The 20361-nt window shown below is 29.6% G+C and overlaps 1 protein-coding gene across 1 annotated transcript; it reads left to right on the top strand.

The window, feature by feature from the left end:
- The first annotated feature begins 8242 nt into the window (after positions 1-8242).
- Positions 8243-14785, top strand: LOC124825782 (pyruvate kinase 2, cytosolic-like). The gene is made up of 16 exons (XM_088096814.1): positions 8243-8537; positions 9419-9515; positions 9901-9998; positions 10127-10282; positions 10829-10906; positions 11163-11294; positions 11655-11732; positions 11937-12008; positions 12128-12217; positions 12396-12540; positions 12695-12783; positions 13091-13186; positions 13322-13389; positions 13626-13725; positions 13932-13991; positions 14336-14785. The coding sequence occupies exons 1-16, from the start codon at positions 8469-8471 to the stop codon at positions 14486-14488; spliced, it is 1581 nt and encodes a 526-aa protein (XP_087952940.1). The 5' UTR covers positions 8243-8468; the 3' UTR covers positions 14489-14785.
- The last annotated feature ends 5576 nt before the right edge of the window (positions 14786-20361 follow it).

Below are 20361 nucleotides of genomic sequence, written 5' to 3'. Positions count from 1 at the left end.
TAGTAATACGAACTAATTATTAATTTTATTTAAAATAAATTAATATGTAAAAAATAATATTAGAGATGATAAATAGTTAAAAATATTGATTAATAATTTAATTTTAAATATAAATAATAATAAAAATTTAATTATATTAAAGTTATTTGATACGACGAATTCAAATCAAAATCAAATTTCACTAAAGTGTTAAAAGAAAACATTAACTTTAATTTAAAACTAAATTACACCAAAATTACAATAATAATAATTTTAATTCAAAACTAAATTAAACTAAAACCATTAAAAGGATTATTACTACAGTTTAAATTTTATTACATTGAATTTAGTTAAAAAATTCAATCACGCAGTCACTAAAAAGTGACAACTTTGTTATCAAATATAAAACACAATTTCACTTAAAATACAAATTTCATGAAATTCATCACTAAACTAACCTGAGTTTTCTTATAAAAAATCTTAACTAAAATCAAAAAATCCTTAATACGATTTCTTTTTATTAATTATCATTTAAAATAATTATATTTTTAATCAAATTATAAAAAAGGAACCAACTTGAATTTACAGAAAAAAAAGAAGTCACAATCACTTTCTGTAACTTCAGGATAGGTTAAAACTCATACATCCCCTATATAGTCATTACACAAGATAACTTAATCCTTTCGTAATTTTTTTTTAAACAATACACATATGCTTAATTTTCAATTAATCCAGTTTCTAAAAACCACCGTAAGAGTGATGAAATCGAAAGATCACAATCAGCCATGAGTGGCAATTACGCGGAATTGTGACCTTTTACCAATGTGGCCTCCACGTACTCCTCAAGGGGCCCACATATTAAAAAATGGTCCCATAAATTATTTTTAATCAACTGTGCCTTGATTTTTCTTTTTCTGCTTACTTTGTCTTTGATTTATCCACCCCACAAAATTTTATATTATCCGTTCGATTTTTTTATCTCATTCCAAAACATCGACTTCCATTTTCTTCAACAATTTATAATCAGTCTTCTTTTCAAGTCAAGGTGTAAATGACCCGCTATAATTTTATATTTCTTAACAATTATCATAGAATTTAAATGTTATTAAATCTCTGTTTAAGTATGACTTATGTTATTGTGTTTTTCAATCAATTAAATGTGTTTGAATTCTAGTTCTAATAAATATAATGATTTATCATTTTTAATTAAAATATATATTTCAATAAACTAAAACTCCAAAATATAAATAGACTAATGAAATCTTCAACAAACCATACTCGAAAAATCTATAATGGGTTAGTTCAAACATTTAAAGTTTAGTTTAGGATTGTACCTCAGATTTTATATACACCCACGTATCTTATTTAATGACTAAAGTGTCTTTAAGGAATATTTAGAAAACAAGTTTTATTCACAGTAATCTTAAATGGTTTTAAGGATAGGTTTAAGTTTTAAAATATGAATGAGTAATTTCTATTGGGTAAAAATAAAGATGAAAGGTTATGCATAAAACAATTCAAAAATGTCTAACAAATTTGGTCATTCATTTTAAAGTAGCTTTTTTCGAAGTTAATTATTTTTTGTTGGTAGTTTTGCGAATTAGGTAATATAAAATGCATTTTCAAATTGGTTTATTTGATATAATATTCAATAACAAAAAAAAACTTTCAGAGGTATATTTTAGACTTTTCACATTTGTTAAAGGTTGAACATTATAATAGAAGACGTCGTATTAGTGTTTGTTGTTTTTTAACAAATGTCAATAAGCGTCAAATTGTAGATATTTTTTTAAAAAAAATCACCCATATTTTTCTTTATTGAAACTATGAAAAACTAAAATACAATACAATAATAAAAATTTCCATAATTTAAGAAGTAATATAGGTATTTAAAATAAAAATGTAAAGTATAAAAAAATGGATGAAAAATACTAAAAAAGAAATACCTTAAACTATGAATACTTGAAAATTTAAAAAAAAAATTGCCACTTAAAATAAGTTTTTGTTAAAGTTAAATTAGACGTTTGGTCCAAATTTTGTGACATCCCAAATATATAGCAGATATATATGCAAAGACATCACCAATTTATAATATTAGAAAGCAGTTAAGAGATGTACTTAAAGTATTATAGGATTACAGTCTTCCAGAATTTACTAAAAAATTAAAACCTCAAGCACTAGAGTATTCCAAAATATGTCCAGAATTTGAAACTTAAAACATAACAAGGTTCTTCAAAATGACATAAGAGAATTAAGAATTTCTAGTGAGACTAAGCTGCAACATCATCTTCATTTCTCTCCAATGTTGCCTCCAAAGAAACCTCATCTTCCTCTGCTCACATCCAAGTGGATGATCATTGCAAAAGAAACACATACAACAAGCACACAAACAAGTAAGGGTGAGCTAATTATATAAAAGCATGCATCATATCAAGCACATAACATACAAGAGTTAACTTAAATCAAAGCAGTTTAAGGCATACATCCTAGCATGTTATCTTCTAGACTTGACTCGTCCGGACTTTAGAATGATAGTCGAGCTATGACGGGTTATGCACTCGTGGTGGCCTCTACTGCTTTGCAAAGCCGTTGCCAATGGGTTCCACCCTACCACACTCACGAGGTTAGTCCGTTCCTCGCCCTGGAGCATACTGGAAGCCTCCAAGACTAGGACCTCCCGCTACTCCTCACCACATGGATTAATCCCTCTACTTGAGTATGATTAGCCATTGGAGTTTCAGAATGACCCCCAAGACTGAGCTCCTACTTTCATTCTAAAACACTAAGGATCTCACCAAGAGATCCTACACAGATGGAACTTGATTTACAACTTGGATCATACTTTCATCACTTTGTAATCATATACTTTCTGCCACAATCAACATATACACAATCTCAACAATATACATTACTCACCACTCACAAATTATAAAAATAACATCTCCACAATTGAATCTAAGTTAATCAATACCAAGAACCAAACAACTCCAACTAACCTATAAAAGCTCATAAAATGCATCAATTTATACATACCTACAAGTAATATAATTATTGATTAACACTCATGTTTCAATATAAGAAACAATTATCCTTACTTTATTTTATATATATATATATATATATATATATATATGATACATACAATATCCTGTAAATATACATATTTATATTATATTAGAAGCATATCAAACTCTCTTTTCAGACACCTGTTTTGCTGCAATCAAGGCTACTCTGGATTCTAAATTAATCATAACTAACTGCCCACCCTATAAATCATAAAGTGTAAAATGGATATTGGAGTTATTGTTTAGAAATACCAATGCACCATTAAACTATATATATATATATATATATATATATATATATATATATATATATATTTATTTATATATGGATTCTTACTTTAAATTCCAAACACACAGTGACTGATTTCCTAAAATTATAATTGACTAGAAATTAACACATGATAATTTTATGCATCTACAATCAACTTGTTTTATTTTATTTTCATCCTAGTAGAGATCTTTCTTTACCCCAATTGGTCACCGGAGAGGACCCAGATGTCTGAACGCATCAAACTCACCTTCGACGCCAGCACATATGACTAGTCACAACTGACTGGACCAGGCCAGGGTTGCTCTATGATCAGGGATGTGTCAACTCAGGTTTTTAAGGTTCCTCTATCCTACCAACAAAGAAAGGCTCTCAATAATTAACAATTTAAATTATCTACCATGTTCTCTTATGCTCTAAATCTGAAATGTCTAATTTTAATATTTTCACTTCTTCTCACAGCAACCTCAAACAGTACCTGTACATCTATTTAATACCCATATGCATGCTATTACAGAACCATTACTCCAGACCTTCCAACAAGATCAATTTCAGCCAACAAACTCATTCAAAACGGATTAAATTCATCACATCACAACATGCACAATTTCACAGTTTCAGTTATAACACCCAATACAATAAAAGTCATAAAACAGTTTCACAAGAGCACACTAGTTCAACATTCATATGCATATATTTTTATAAAATAAATTCATACAAAAATAATTACCTCCCCTTACTTGGAAAGCTTAACAGTACCACTCCTAGGAACGCTCTAGTAGTACCTTCTCACAGAGGCGAGTTTGACAGTACCTATAAGCCACCAAAAATTGGTGCAGAGCACATTTCTTAGAGTTGGAAGGGACAGAGAAACTAAAGGAAAAGCTACCAGTAATAGGCAACCAGCAAGTTGCATGGCTTAGGTTCAAGAACGGTTGAAGAAAAAGGAAAAAAACACTTACCGGTCGGAATGGAAAAACATTCAGTTCAAACTGAAGCCCTTGGTGCAGCAAGCGCGGAAACACCTTCAAATCAAAATGTGATCGGTTCAGTGAAGAGAAAATCTAGAGAGAAGGCAGAGAGAATTTTAGGGCAAAGATTTTAGAGAGAGAAAGAAAGCTGGCAAAATGAAGGAATTCTGATTTTTAAAAAACCCCTTCCTAAGATCATGGGTCCTTAGCTTATGGGCTGACTGCCTCAACATGAGGCCCAATAGCCTTATTATTTTCAGGCTCTTACAAATTTGGTTGAATTTGTTCAAGTATATAAAAACTATTAAATTTATTAATATAGATAAAAGATTTAGATATGTAATTATTAACTAAACAATTTAGATATATAAAATTTTATTTTAATTAATAAAAATATCTGTAAATATGATTTATAAATATGATTTTATTTATTAAATACATTTAAGTTTCATTTTAAAAAGAGTGTAAGTATTTAAAACTACCATATTATTACATTGAAATGGAATCCAATTATATGTTAAAAAATTGGTTTGAAAATAATTCTTACAATATTTAATAAAAATGTAAATTTTAATAAAAATATCAATATAATATTTATAAAAAATAAATTTAGTTATAATTTGGAGAGATAATTTTTTTTAAAATTTTTAAAAGCATGAGACTGAATTGAATAAAAAAAATATAAGGATAGACTGAATATAAAAAAATGACACTTGAAGGTGACATTAACACGCGACATCATTACATCATATTGATAGTATTACATGACACTGTCACGTCATACTTATTTATCTCATTAATAAAACTTACAATACAAGGTTAAGACGTTGTTTAATGTGTACTTTTTTGTAAGAATGCTTGCATTATTTGATCAGTGTAAAATGATCATTAAGATTTAACTTTCTTTTAGTATAATATGTAGAATATAAAATATCCATAGTTGATATCAAACAACCATTTTTTAAGAAAACTTGCACAATTAAATAGAAATATTTTAAAAGTCGTTAAAAGACTGAACATGTAAATCTTTATAACTTAAAGGAAGGGGTGTAAAACTTATATACAAAAGAGGTTGATTTCATTTTTTATGTGAAAAAAAATATGAGAATAATATTATATCAACTTGTAATAACACACTTCTATCTATAGATGTTAAAATGAATTTTAGTTTGTGAGTCAATTCAACTCTTCATGGATTTGAGTGGGGTTGGATTGAAAAAAATTTAGTTTTTGTTTTAACGTGGATTGAAGTGAGTCAGATTCCCTTAACCTAAAGGTTAAATGGTTCAAGATGGATTAAAGGTGGATTGACTCGTAATCCACCGAAAACAACATTTTATTAGTATTTTACTATTTTTTATAAGTTTTTTTATTGAATTTTTTTACTACCGATAAATATATAGGTTCACAATTTAATTTTTTTAAGTACTAGAATATTTTTCAATAATATTTAAATTAGAAATGATAAATAAATTCCGTCCTCATAATATTGTTCAAATTCATTCTTTTGACCAGAAATCATCACATTGATTAGATATGGATATAAGTATGAGTAATATTGAGCGTTTTCAATTAGATATAGAAATAATGATCAATATGTATATATCCGTCTCATCTCTGTTCTAATCCCCACTCCTCATCTCGTTCCCATTTAATTTACTAAAATATTATGTAATATATATATATATATATATATATATATATATATATATATATATATATATTATTAGTTATTAATTTTATAACTTATTAAAAATGAAAAAGAAGTGAATGATGAAAAAACTATGTCTAAACATTTATAGGTTGGATCAAATTCGGCAAATTTAATATAATTCGAATTTAACACTTCAAAATTTATATCCTATCATTTAATTTACCAAATTAGTCGGATATTGACTTTACAAATTGATTCGCATGGATTATTCAAATGTAAATTTATATTAAGTCAATTTTTTAACATTTTAAAATAAATAAATAAATAAAATAAAATAAATTTCTAATCCAAAAATGTACACTTATGATTTTAATAATAATTGTTATAATAACTATAATTTTTACTATTAAATTTTAATAAAAATATATCTTGAAATAAAAATAAAAATATAAATATAATTTATAAATATTAAAATATACATTTAAATTAAAGCAAACCTGTAAAATTCTAATTCATCCAACTATAATATTAATTTTATTTACCTAATATAATCTATTTCTATGACTCGATCCATACCTTGAAATTCTGTTGAATTGGGTCGGATGTAGTTGCTGTTTTTCTCTGGTCTGGCCTAACAAAAAGTATGCCAAAAGTTACATTAAAAAAAAAAGGAGTTTTAGCAGCCTTTTCCTGTGTAAGAAAAAAGTGGCTACTGGTTTTCAGAGACAGCCGTTGTTTAATGGAATGAGTCAACAAGTCAACGCTCACTCTCGCCACCTGTAACTGACCACTAAACTGTCTCATTTCTTTACATGTATTGTATAAACTACTACTACTAGAATATTATATTTAATATTTTTATTTATATAAATTACTTTAAGTTTATTCGTTGAGAATTTTTTTAAAGTAAAAATATTTTTAAAATAATGACATTAAATAGGATTGAGGTGATTGAAATTTATTTACATCCAATTTAAGTAAAAATAACTGTTGTATGCAGAAATTATATCCAACATGCTTCTCAGTATTCTTTTAGTAGTAAAGTTCAATTTCTGATTTAGAAGGGAGTGTGGGAGAAATTGTGAATTTAAATTCTTCCATAAAAAAAATACTATCAACTAAAAATATTATTTTATATTATATCACTAAAATAAGGTATTAATTAAATATACTTTGAAACAAGCTCATTCATTATTAAAATGTTTTAATCAGAAACTCTAACAATCATACATATACTGCTATACTTTAAATTAGAACAGTTGCTATCCATTATCATTTTTATTAATCTTTATTCAAAAGTATCTGAGAAATACAATTGGCAATGCAGCCATTGTTTTGAAATCAACTGCATACTTTATAATTTTTTAATATTTTATTAATATATTATAATAAATAAATAATAAAATTATTAAATTAATAAAATAATTTAATTTTGGTAATTTTGTGAAATGATTTTATTTTTATTGCAAAATATATATTTTTATGAAAAGTTTATAGTAACTATTTTTTATTTTTAATTTATATCTATAACATTTTTGTATGTTAAAATATTCTACAAAATTAAAAATTATAATATGAATGACATAATCAAAGATTATTTTATAAATAAATATCTATTAATAATAAGACAGACTTTTAAGTTGAATAAATAACGTTTTTAATTTTTAATTATATCTCATTTTTAATCTAAACTTACTTTAATTATTTTCTAAATATATTATTTTTTTATTTTTTTATAATGTAATCTAACTTGATTTTGGAGTCTTTTTCTATTGCTCCAGGTAACCACCGTTTTTCTTTCTATACCATTCATAAGTAACCTAAAAAAAAAGTACAATACCACTCAGATATTAATTTGATGGCTTCAACCTTCAACCCTTGATTTTTACGCAATATGATACAACTCCATTTGTAATATGTTTAACGTTTTTAATTTTTTAATCTAGAATTTCCTACACCATATGTATTGGTAATAGAAAACAATTCTATAAGAGTACAATTTTTTTTATTAAACTTTCTCTGTCCATGTTTAATGTAATAAGGGGTTTTAAACTTAAAAGTATAATTACTTTAATTTAATAAAATCATTATGCACCTTAGATTTCATGAATTGACCTCAAAATCATCAAGTCGAAACAATCTAATTACAGTAAACAATTAAACTGAAATCCACCACAAGTTTCTGCAAAACAGTTGTAAGTTGAAACAATGGTAAATCACTATTCTTAGTCTTCAACTTAGAATACCATTTAACATTTGTCTGTTTGATAATTGATAGTAGCTGTTCTGTTCTTTTACCTGTGGCTTTCTGTCCCCACGTGAAGACTTTGGTAAATGCAATTGAAGGACGCGTGTTGCATGATTGCTGCAGCTGGCGTTTTAATCGCTTTCTTTTAGATTTGAAGAACAGACATACATACTACACACACTTTCTATATTTCTTCTTTATTCTTTCTCTATTCCACAGTTGCTTTCTGCTTTGATCGATTTGATTCAGTGATCAGTGGTAAGGTGTTGTTTGCTCATCAAAAATGCATTCAAGTCCTTTGCTTCTCGAAGAACCAATTCGGATGGTATCCGTGCTTGAGCCATCCAAGCCGGTTAGCATTTCCTTTTCTCCCTCTCTCATTTTGATTTCCATTTTCAAGTGAGGTGTTCTGTTCTTTATGGTAATAACCGTGCCGTTGTTGTAACTTCCAAGAACTGTGATAGAAAGTTATACACTTTTGGTGGCCCATTTGTGGTGTTGGTATTTGGAAGGAATATGTGTGTGACTTTGGTGATGATGCTTTTGATATGTGTGGAATTGGTGATGTTGCTTTTGACTGCTAAATGCTGAGGATTTGGCGGATCAAGTTGAATAATTGACGAAATGAAGATATTTCTACTCTGGCTATGTTGCTGTTGATAAGGGCTGTGCTGGTTTTTCTGAAGTCATCCTCTTTTAACCACTGTGATTATCAGAAACTAATAAACTTTTAGATTGTTGCTAAGAAATTTAACAGATCGATATGCAAAATGACTGTCATTGATGAATTGAAAGTCATTTTGACAATTACATTGAGTTTGAACTTGCTAGCCATATTGGTTTATAGTTAAAGCGATTCTGTGGTTTGAAATATTAATTGTGCTTGTTTCTGTGGCAAGGATACGGTGTTGGTTTTTCAACCTTTGAGAAAAGGAACTTGAAAAATCATGCTAAATGGATAACTAATTTATTTATTTATGGAATGTGGGATCGTTTTAATTTTGGAGGGGTTGTGGGGTATCCTACTATCATCGTCTACCAAATTCATTCCATGAAAACAAAAGAAAAATATGCTAGTCTTTTAAGCTATGGATTTTAAGCACAAAGTTTTCAGATCTTAAAAGGGCATGAATCGTATGCAATTTCCAGAAAAAAGTTTTAGTCATATTCAATGAGGAATTTGTATTGTCAATTTGGATTTTGATTGAAGTTTTTTTTAATGGCATCATGCAGTCTTTCTTTCCAGCGATGACAAAAATTGTTGGCACCCTTGGCCCAAAGTCACGATCAGTTGATATAATTTCCCGTTGCCTTGATGCAGGAATGTCTGGTATTCTCCTATTACAGCTTTTATTACTTGTGGTCCTTGTTTTAAAATTGAATGCGTTACATTTTTGTCCATATGGATCTCATCTTTTGTCCTCTTTCAGCAGTGGATTATAAGATGTGACATATTTGATTTTTTTTTCTTGCTATATTGTCAGAAAAACAGAACAGCTCAGTCAAGAATTATCTGTGTTGGATGGCCTTGTAGTTTCCCAAAAGCGCAAGAAATACCAAAAACCTATTGCAATCTAGCTTGTAGCAGTTTTCCTTTTCGCCTTTGGGAAAATACACATTACGAATAAATGAAAAAATTATATTTTGTTCGTGTCTACAATCTTCTTGAGTTATGTGTTTTGTTATCTCATTCTTTTTTTCTTCGCATGTGCTAGTGGCGAGGTTAGACTTCTCATGGGGTGATCCAGAATACCATCAGGAGACATTGGAAAATTTGAGAGCTGCTATCAAAAGAACCAAGAAACTCTGTGCGGTATGCCTGTCATATGTTTACTGTTTATTTATTGTGCATACATGTGGCTTATAACAGATTCATATCAAATATCTTCTTGAGGGTTATTGATGTGAAAAATTTACTTGTGCATTTTGGTTCAATGCCAGGTTATGCTAGATACTATGGGTCCAGAATTACAGATTGTGAATAAGACTGAGCAGCCAATCACCCTTGAAGAAGACACATTGGTTGTCTTAACTCCAGATCAAAACAAAGAAGCTAGTTCAAAACTCTTGCCACTAAATTTTAGTGGGTTATCGAAGGTCAGTGTGACATTTCCATGTACTTTGTAGTTTTCCGGGTTTGCACTTTGCAATATTGTTGTGTTGAATAATCATGTTGGTTCTGCCATTTTTTTCGTATAATCTTCTGATATTTCTACATGCACGTAATCATCTTGCACTTCTGAGATTGTTCCTGTCAGTTGTTTTCTTGTTGCATCTTGGTGTATGAAGTCGATAGGTTCTGTGATTCTTAACAGTGGTTTGCGGAATGATTGGTTTGGTCTCTTTTCTGGGATATTTTTTCATTCATGTGTTCTATTTCAGTCCACATTTAATATCTCTCCAGAATGGATGATGATTTTTTATGCCGTATTTGATAATTCTGAATTTTCATCATGGCACTTTGAAATTGTTCAAACGCTCAAGTTCCTGCGTTTCTTGACTCGTGATGGCTTTCTTCTACATTACTTTCATAAACCACTTTGCATTGATTGACAAGGATCATGCCCATTATACTCTGTAAGGATTCGCAAATATTGTCTGGTGTCTCCTTAACTAATAACTAATATGTTCATAATTTCGCAGGCTATTAAGAAGGGTGATACTATTTTTATCGGAAAATACCTCTTCACTGGAAGTGAAACAGCTTCAGTATGGCTGGAGGTAAAGCAATCTAGGTTTGATTATTACATTCTTAATATATGTAAAAGCATTTGGCATATATTTTGAAATGATTTATCATTTCTAGCAGGCGTATATTTCTTTCCACGTTCCTCATTTCTTGCATAACCTCTTTTTTTAGTTTTTCTATCTTTATATGTTCTATTAGTCTCTAATAATGCAGTAAAATAGAAGGTTTTTTCATCATCCATTAACAACAGACTTGCCATATGTATATGCTGCTGGTTTCAAAATGCAGGTCAGTGAGGTGAATGGTGATGATATCTCCTGCCTCGTAAAAAACACTGCCACACTCTCGGGACCATTGTTTACTGTCCATGTCTCTCAGATTCATATTGATCTTCCTAGTCTCACTGATAAGGATAAGGAGGTACGTAACTAGAATCATGAGCAAAAATTACTGAGGCTGATATAATTTAGTTGAGTACCAAATATACTTTGGATTTTTGAGACTGAATGCTTCAATTTTTATCTTGTTTATGGAGAGGACTAAACTGTGTTTTGTTGTTGAAATATTAGCTTTAGTTGATCAATGGCAGAAACTACTTAATGCTGTTGCACAATGGCTTATGTTTCTGTTAGTCTGTCAATCTAGAAAATGCATAATTTATATGTACTAACAACAAAGAGTTTAACTGGTTTGATTTCCCCCTACATTCATAAAGCAAATACCTTTGTTGTTATTATCTTTGTTAATATAAATGTTCTCTTTTCATTTTACGAAATTCAGGTGATACGTACATGGGGTGTTCGAAACAATATAGACATCCTTTCATTATATACCAGGCACGCTCAAGATATTTGCCATGTAAGGAACATTCCTGATAAATTTTATCCTTTCAATTTTATCATATGTCTTTCTATTTTCTCTAACATTCTTCTTGACTCTATTTTCAGCTTCTGAATTTTCTTTGTTTTTGTAGCGTCTGTGATTGAATGATTAATTTTCGTTTAGTTTTCCTTAGTATTTTGAAAAAAAAAAGGCCAAACGCCAACATTTTTCATTTTGCAGGCGCGTGAATTTCTCTCTAATTTGGGTGACATTAAGCAGACGCATATTTTTGCGAAGATTGAAAACATAGAAGTAAGAAACTTCAAAATCTTTTGAATAGCTGACTCTCTTCTTCTGACAGAAAAATGCTATGCTGTAGAGTTCTTAATTGTGATTCTAACATGCATCTTTCTTCCGTGAAATTATAACAGGGACTGACAAATTTTGATGGGATATTGAAAGAAGCAGATGGCATCATCCTCGCCCGTGGAAATTTAGGGATAGAACTCCCACCTGAGAAGGTCAGTGTTTATTCTGGACAGAAAAATCCAATGTTATATATGAAATATTTCCATTTTTTGTGTTAGTATTTTTCAGCATGAAGGAAGATCTGTGTCTACTTGGGATTTTTACGGCATTACTTGCTCTCTCCAGAATAAAACTATGCTAATTTTCCATATTCATCTTTGGACATGACAGGTTTTCTTATTCCAAAAAGCTGCTATTTACAAGTGTAACATGGCTGGAAAGCCAGTTGTTGTTACACGTGTTGTGGACTCTATGACTGATAATCTAAGACCTACTCGTGCTGAAGCAACCGATGTTGCCAATGCAGTGTTGGATGGTAAATTCCTTTTGTCATAACCGGTGAATCCTGCTTCATTTTTCTATAAAGATTGCAACAGAAAATTATATGAACTCCCGCATTTAGTTTAAGATGTTCATCACATTATGCACAAGTATTGTCTAATTTTGTTTTCTGGTTTCTTTATGATCAGGAAGCGATGCAATTCTCCTTGGAGCTGAGACCCTTCGGGGACAATACCCTGTAGAGACCATTTCAACAGTTGGAAAAATATGTGCTGAGGTAAGTTTGCGTTTTTCGCTTAAACAAATTCCTGTAACGTTTTTACCTTAAAGGAACTATTCCTGTGAGATATTTATGGTGACGTTCTCTTCCAAAACTTTGCAATTCAAATTCTTTCCAGTGTCCACCATCTCATCCTCTTATGCTTTTGAATTGATTTCTTGTTATTCTTTGAAAGTTTCCCTGTGTATATACAATTATTTTTTCAACATGTCGGTTAAATGATATTATGATTTTCTCATTATGGTAAATTTAATCACATTCCTTATATAATTACTTCCTCGTTTTTTATATCTGCTGTGTGCAGGCAGAGAAAGTTCATAATCAAGATTTGTATTTTAAGAAGGCTGTAAAACATGTGGGAGAGCCAATGAGCCACTTGGAAGCAATTGCTTCCTCAGCGGTACGCTTCTTGGTTGAACCATCAAACTTTTTTTATTGGTTTTATGATTCTTTTTCCACCAACATTCTTCTGTTAGCTTGTAGTGTAGTAGTAATACATATTGGGAAGTAAATTTCTTTTTGCTGAAACATTCAGGTTCGAGCAGCTATCAAGGTTAGGGCATCTGTTATTATTTGCTTCACTTCATCTGGAAGAGCTGCAAGGTTTCACTTTATCTCCTTTTATAATTTCCCTTTATTAAAACGACATCTCATTTCTGAGATTGTTGACTTGTATTCACATTTGTCAAATTCTCTCTGAGTACTTTAGTTCTAAGGTGATTTTTCATTTTTATATGTTAGATTAAGTTATTAGCATTTACTACTCAGCCATGTTCTGTATTTTCCATTTGATGTCTTGCTGACATAATTAATTATTTGTTTGTTGTGTATCTATGTAGATTGATTGCTAAGTACAGACCAACCATGCCTGTAATATCTGTTGTAGTTCCCCAGTTGAGGACAAATCAACTCAAATGGACTTTCACCGGTGCTTTTGAGGTATATAACTAATAGGATAATGGTATTTTGACATTTAAAATTTTCTTACTCTCATTTGACATTACCTTCCACTATTTTTCACATATCTTCTTTTTTTTTCTTTACAAATACAAAAGTTTACTCTCTTTTTTATGACTATTTTATTAGCTTTTTGGATTGAGACTAATTACTTTTTGCTAACTGTTTCTTTTGTGATCCTATGGCAGGCTAGGCAATCACTTATTGTGAGAGGTCTATTCCCTATGCTGGCAGATCCTAGCCACCCGGTAAGAATTGTTCAAAGTTCATCAAGATAATGATGTAACTAAAGAACTATTCAAAACCACTTAATTTTTTTTTCTTATTGTACAAATTCAATATTTCAAAAAGCTCAGAAGATATAACAAAGTACTCTTATAGACAAATCATATAAATTGAAATAGGAAATACAATAATGCTAATCCAACCAGAAATAAGATATTCCAAGGCCAATTATGACCCTATGAACTCTGCATTAAAGATGCTCTACGACGCCTATTATAAAATCAAATCAATTTCTTTCTAATTTTATGTTCCATTTCTTTCTAATTTATAGTTTTAAAAGTGATTAAGGTTAGTGATTTGTGTGCAGGCTGAGACTAAAAGTGGGACAAATGAATCAATTTTGAAGGTTGCTTTAGACCATGGGAAGGCTTTTGGCATAGTAAAACCACATGACCGAGTTGTTGTTTGCCAGAAACTGGGTGACTCTTCAGTTGTGAAGATTATTGAGCTGGAAGATTGATTACAACTTATGCATAATTTGATCACACAGATGCACAATAAAACTTCTTCTGAACCTCTTCATTTTAGCATTTATTTTTAGTTAAAGAAAAATAATAGACAAATGAGATGATATTGTAGAGGTTGCTCCACTCATTTTGTTGCTGAACTGAGTCCTGTAATCCAGTTCATTGCTGAGTGATATAGAGTGGAAAGGATATTTTGTTGAGCGGTTGTTTTAATAGGCAAGCACAGTTTTGAGTTATTAATGGCGTGAACATCGAAAAACCTTACATAATTATTTTCCAAATTTCTTTCATTTATTTGCTGATAATTGGAGTGATATCTACTGCGAAGTGTGTTGATTGATATCTCGGTTAGTTGTAGGGGATTTCTTTTTGCACCCTCATATTCTCCTTCCGCTGAAAGTTATCATTTTATCTCTGAAAATGACTTTTTAATTCTATTATTTTTAGATGGTGTAATTCATAAATCATTTTTTGTTTTTGGTAAATTTGTTTTCGCAAGAACAAAGCTTTTTGTGTTATACAGCTTAAGAATTAATTTTTTATGAAAAATAATTTTCTGATGTGCAATTCGGAACATTTTCTTCATTGAATCCGCCGTGAGTGACAGTGACAGAAGGTGACAACGAACAAGGAGCAGTTTGATCTTTTAACCACCCATGGAGGTGCACATAAAGGGTATGGGGGTGTAGAAAGAACTGGTTTTAGTTGTTTTGTTTCAAATTTGGAATTTTTGCTAGCTTTTTCTTCCTGCACCCCATGATTACTAGTTGCATCCCCAGAGTAAAAGCAAAAATATTAAAGCGTTGCTCCCTCCACCACCACGGCATGCTTCCTGTACCTTCTTAAATTTTTTCATTTCCAAAACTATCCTTAGGTCAAAGGTTAAAACTTTTTTACTTTTACTACGAATTTTTAATTTATTTTCAAAATCCTTATTTTACCTCATTCATATTCCCTGAACGCAGCAGCTACACCTCCATCCCATGTCAACTCAATCTTCTTCTACCGAATTGTGATGGTGGTGGAGTAAGCAATGCTCCTTCAATAGTCGTAACATTTTAAGAGTCTTCCTACAATCATGAAAAATTGTAACACTTTGCAAGAGTCGTAACATTTTAAGAGTCTTACTAATTTACCCTTTCTTTTAGATAGTTTTGTTCATAAGTATTTACCGAGTTAGCAAGAAGACTAAAATAAAATATTCTTCCTCGCGGCAGAATCTTACACAAGGACACCATATGCAAAAATTATTTTCAGAATAGTTATTCCAAATTGTTTTTTATATTCTGAATTAATTGTTACAAAATATATTTCCAAGTTTGAAAGGTGTATGTAGAGGTGTAGAAATTTTTATTATAATTTTAATAAGGGGTAATATGGGTTACAACTTTTTGGATGTACACGAATAAAAAAAGGGGTGCAGGAAGAAAATGCCACCTGTTTGTTTGTGTGTGTGTGTGAGAAAGGAGAATATCAAAATGGAACTGCTTTCGATTCATCGCAAAGTAATAGGTGACAATGCTTTTCTTCATACCACACATGAACTTTTAAATTTTTTTGTTAAATTAAGATGATATATATGTGTTAGTGTGTGTGTGTATATATATATATATATAGTTTGGGTAGACATATATAATTCAATGTCTCAAAAAGAGCAGCAGATACTGGTCTAGTTTATGATGCCTCCTACATGGACTACCTTCTTTACACTTGTAAACTAGTAAATTTCTTGTATTTGGCTTTGACATATTGAAATAATTGCATTTCTAGTATTTGGATTTGAAATATTGAAATATTGAAATATTGAGTTGTTGTTTACCTTCACTAAAATGGTTATGCTCTTTTGATCATGTAAAGAAGGTAGTCCAAATTTATTTTTGTCACATTGTATTTTACAAGAATTGAACAAGATAGATGAATATGATTTCAACTTTCACTATCGGAATCTTCTTATTAATAGTATTATACAAGTCTCGGTCTTTTCAGTGTCTATTTATTTTTCATGAATCATTCAGGTTGCAGGGTTCTTTAATAACCACTTCAAAATCATAATCAGATGTAAGAAGTCCTATAAATATGAATACCTCAGACTCATTTTTTCTTCACATAGACATGAAACCAAACACACTTTGATAAACTTAACGACTTACCTCAATGATTGTGCCACTGGTGAGCTTAACAGGAGCAAGAAAAGACCGATCCACAGTGTTGGCGCCAACAGTGATGATCCATGATGCAGGATTTGACAAAGTTTGAGGCGAAGGGCCAGAGTTACCTACACTGCACACTTCAAAATATTTTCCTTTAAATATTTCATTTGAATATACAAAATTTATATTATAATTCATGGGATCAAACAGAAAGAAAAACAATTTATATGTTAATTCAAATGAATATTTAAAGAAAATTATACTAAATGAAATATTTATTAAATTTTGTCTAAATTTTATTTTAAAGTCTAAATTTTATTTTAAATTAAAATTTAATAAAAATTTCAATTAGAAAATTTGTGAGAGGTTAAATTTTATTATAAAATCTTATTATATAAAAATACATTTTTTATGTAATTGTTATAATATTTGTAATTTCAAAATTATAAATAATTTAATTGAATAAATTAATTAATATTGATTTACAATCTGGATAAGTATAAATATAATGTAAATAAAATACAATCAAAACAAAAACAAATTTTAAAAACCGAGTTAAGGAAATGAATTTAATTGTGAAAATCCGGTTAAAGAAAAAGTATAAATTAATTGTATATGAATGCAGCATATCAACAATAGTATTTTCTCAGCATAAATGCATCATATCAAGAATAGTATTTCCTTCTAGGAGAATGATAAAGACATCCAAAAATACTTGAACGCGTTTTCTGCTTGAATAATATTTGCTACTTCAACCTCTTAATATATTTGATGGAGAGACGCATGAATCTCTGAGATATTTGATGCAGAGGCGCATGAACTTCGTGATATTTGATGGAGAGGCGCACGAACCTCGTGATATTTGATGGAGAGGCGCACAAATCTCGTGATATTTGATGGAGAGGCGCACAAATCTCGTGATTAGAGATGTCAAAAACATTCGCAGGCACGAGTATCTGTGGGTAAAATCTGCGACGGGTAGTTACTATCGACGAATATTTACCACCCGTGGGTAACAGGTAGTGAGTATTTTAATACATGCTTCTAAACGGGTCGGGTACGGGTAGTATACTACTCGACTCGTAGTACCCGTTACTCCCAAAAAATAATAATAAAATTTAATTTATATAGTTTTTAATTAAATTTAATTAAAAATAAAATTAACTATATTTTATTAGGTTAAATTTAATTAAAATTAGATTTTAATTATATATATATATATATATATATATATTATTTATTTATTTATTTATTTTTTTTTTTTTTGCGGGTATGTGCGGATACCTGCGAGTTTTAAAATACTCGCGGGTAATTTCTAAACGGGTACCCGCACGGGTAGCGGGTACAGTTTTATTGGACGGGTCGGGTTGCGGGTAGTAAAAAAACTTCAACGTACAATAAAAAGAGAAAAAGAAGGGTGCATAAATGACACACCTTTTCAGCTTTTAATAGTCCCCTAGTTTTTCCTTGGTAGTTTCTATTGGCGGAGTCCCTACAACTTACTTTTTTCTATACTCTCACGTGCTCTCTTTATGTCTATTATTTCAGAGTATATCTCTCTATTTTGTTTCCTCCCCTCTTCTATGACAGGGTACGAATTTATCTACACACATTGTAATATTATGGTAATCTTGTCCTTAATTGTAAATTAATTGAGAACGAACAAAATAGGAAAAGAAAAATTCTTGGTTCCAGGAAAAACAAATCAAATAATATTGAAGACATTGATTATAATTATTGTCATAAAATTGACGCAACAAATTATATTTTTTTAACTATTGCTTATAATTATTGACATAATATTAATTCCAATTATTACCATATTAAACTAATATTTCAAAAATATTTTCTAGTGACGTGTCATGTATTAAAGTTTGAAAATTATACATTATTTTATTATTTTCTTCTTCTATTTTTCTTTACCCACCATTATTATTCTCTTATTTTTAATTTTATTTATTTATTTATCCAGACGAAATTGGGTGTTGAAATTGGGTGTTGAAATTGCACAAAAAACTTGTTCCGAAAAATTCATTTAAAGAAGTATCTCATGTTCCGGAAAGCTTGTTTTGAAAATTCTGGTGTAGAAAGCTCTTTACAAAATGTATTTCATATATTTCAGAAATTCTATTTCAAAAATCTTGTTCAGAAATCCTATTATGGAAATCATGTCCTTATAATTTCATAAAACTTGTTCCAAAAATCTTGTTGAATAAGTAATCTTGAAGTCCATTTATGCATGGTTGTTTTAAAAGATAGGGGTGCAGATAGAAATTATAGGAGTGCAAGAAGAAATATTTCTACCCATATTTAGAAAATAAACCTCTCTATCTTTTGATACTTTTTTTAGGTTTTTCTTACTACACCTTCCAGATTACTAACTAAACCTCCATGTTAACAAATGAAAAATTAAAAAATTAAATATATTTTTAGTCTTTCAATTTTGATACAAAATTAAATTTAGTCACTGAAACTTTGATATATTTTAGTCTCTAAACCTTAAAAATAAATAAATATAATTTTTTTAATCAAATTAAATTAAAAAATTTTAATGTATAAAACATTTTTTAACTAACATTATTGAAACGAAATAACCATATAAATATATGTTAACATTTTTAACACGTCAAATTTTTGACGTAATTAAATTGAAAGATTCGTATTTATTATTTTTTAAATTTGAAGACTAAAATATATTAAAATTTTATACAAACTCGTTTTAATTTCGTGTTGATAGATTTGAAAACATGTGTAGCCTAAAACTAAAATATATCCTTGTTTGCTGTGCCACAATAGTCATCATTGCCACCGAGTCTTATTATTCTAGGTTGTACCTGAGCCGTGACTATAGTGATGCTACTGAATCTCATGATACTGTGACATTAGGAAGCCTGGAGCCTCCGCCAGGTAGACACTAGAAACAATGGAAACCAAGAGAGGGAGGGAGGGAGTAATACATTGAGTTTGGTGGAGATCATACAACAAAACATTGTTTTTTTCCTTTCAGGTTGCTTAATCTAAAGTCTTCAAGATTGGTTAATTTGTAATGCTTGCAAATTGTTCGACCCGAAGAGGAAAATTCGATGTTTTTATTCAAGACATTGTATATTTTCTAGAAACCTTGTTATGAAAATATTGTTCCAGAAATTTTATGGAATAAATAATCAGAAAGTCATCATTAAAATATAGAATAAAGGGCAGAATAATCATTTTAAAAATCATGGGAGTTCAAGAATAAGAAAATATTTTCTTATTCAATATTAGGGATTTGAATAAATACAACGTACTTTCCTTAAAATAAGAAAAGTGCAAAGTCTAATTCATATAAATGGCGTATAAAACTCATCTATATCGTCTCCATTTTTAAAGATAAGGAATTTGAATCTAAAGTGTAAAGATTATAATTTAAAAAGTAAAGTGGAATAATAACGATTTGAAAAGTAACTTATGGTTGTAATTAGTAATTTAAATTTGAAATAATCCAATTTTTTTAGAATAACTAAAAATTTAGAGTCCGTCTATTCTATCCTTACGGCATCGGATGAGCTAAGTTCAAATCAAATCTAAGGCCACAAGATCTGCAAAGTTCAAGCAGCAGCAGCAGCAATTGATAATGAATCAAATTTCAAAGATTTCAGCTTTGCTAGTGGCTATTCAACGATAAAACTTAAGGTGTTACCTTAAATTGCATAACCACAATCATCAACATATATAAT

This window comes from Vigna umbellata, chromosome 8 (genome assembly GCF_029865625.1).
Source record: "Vigna umbellata cultivar VRB3 chromosome 8, Vumbellata_1.0, whole genome shotgun sequence".
NCBI classification, from domain to species: Eukaryota; Viridiplantae; Streptophyta; class Magnoliopsida; order Fabales; family Fabaceae; genus Vigna; species Vigna umbellata.
Note: the sequence above shows the minus strand (reverse complement) of the source record. Positions and strands in the feature narration are given on the sequence as shown.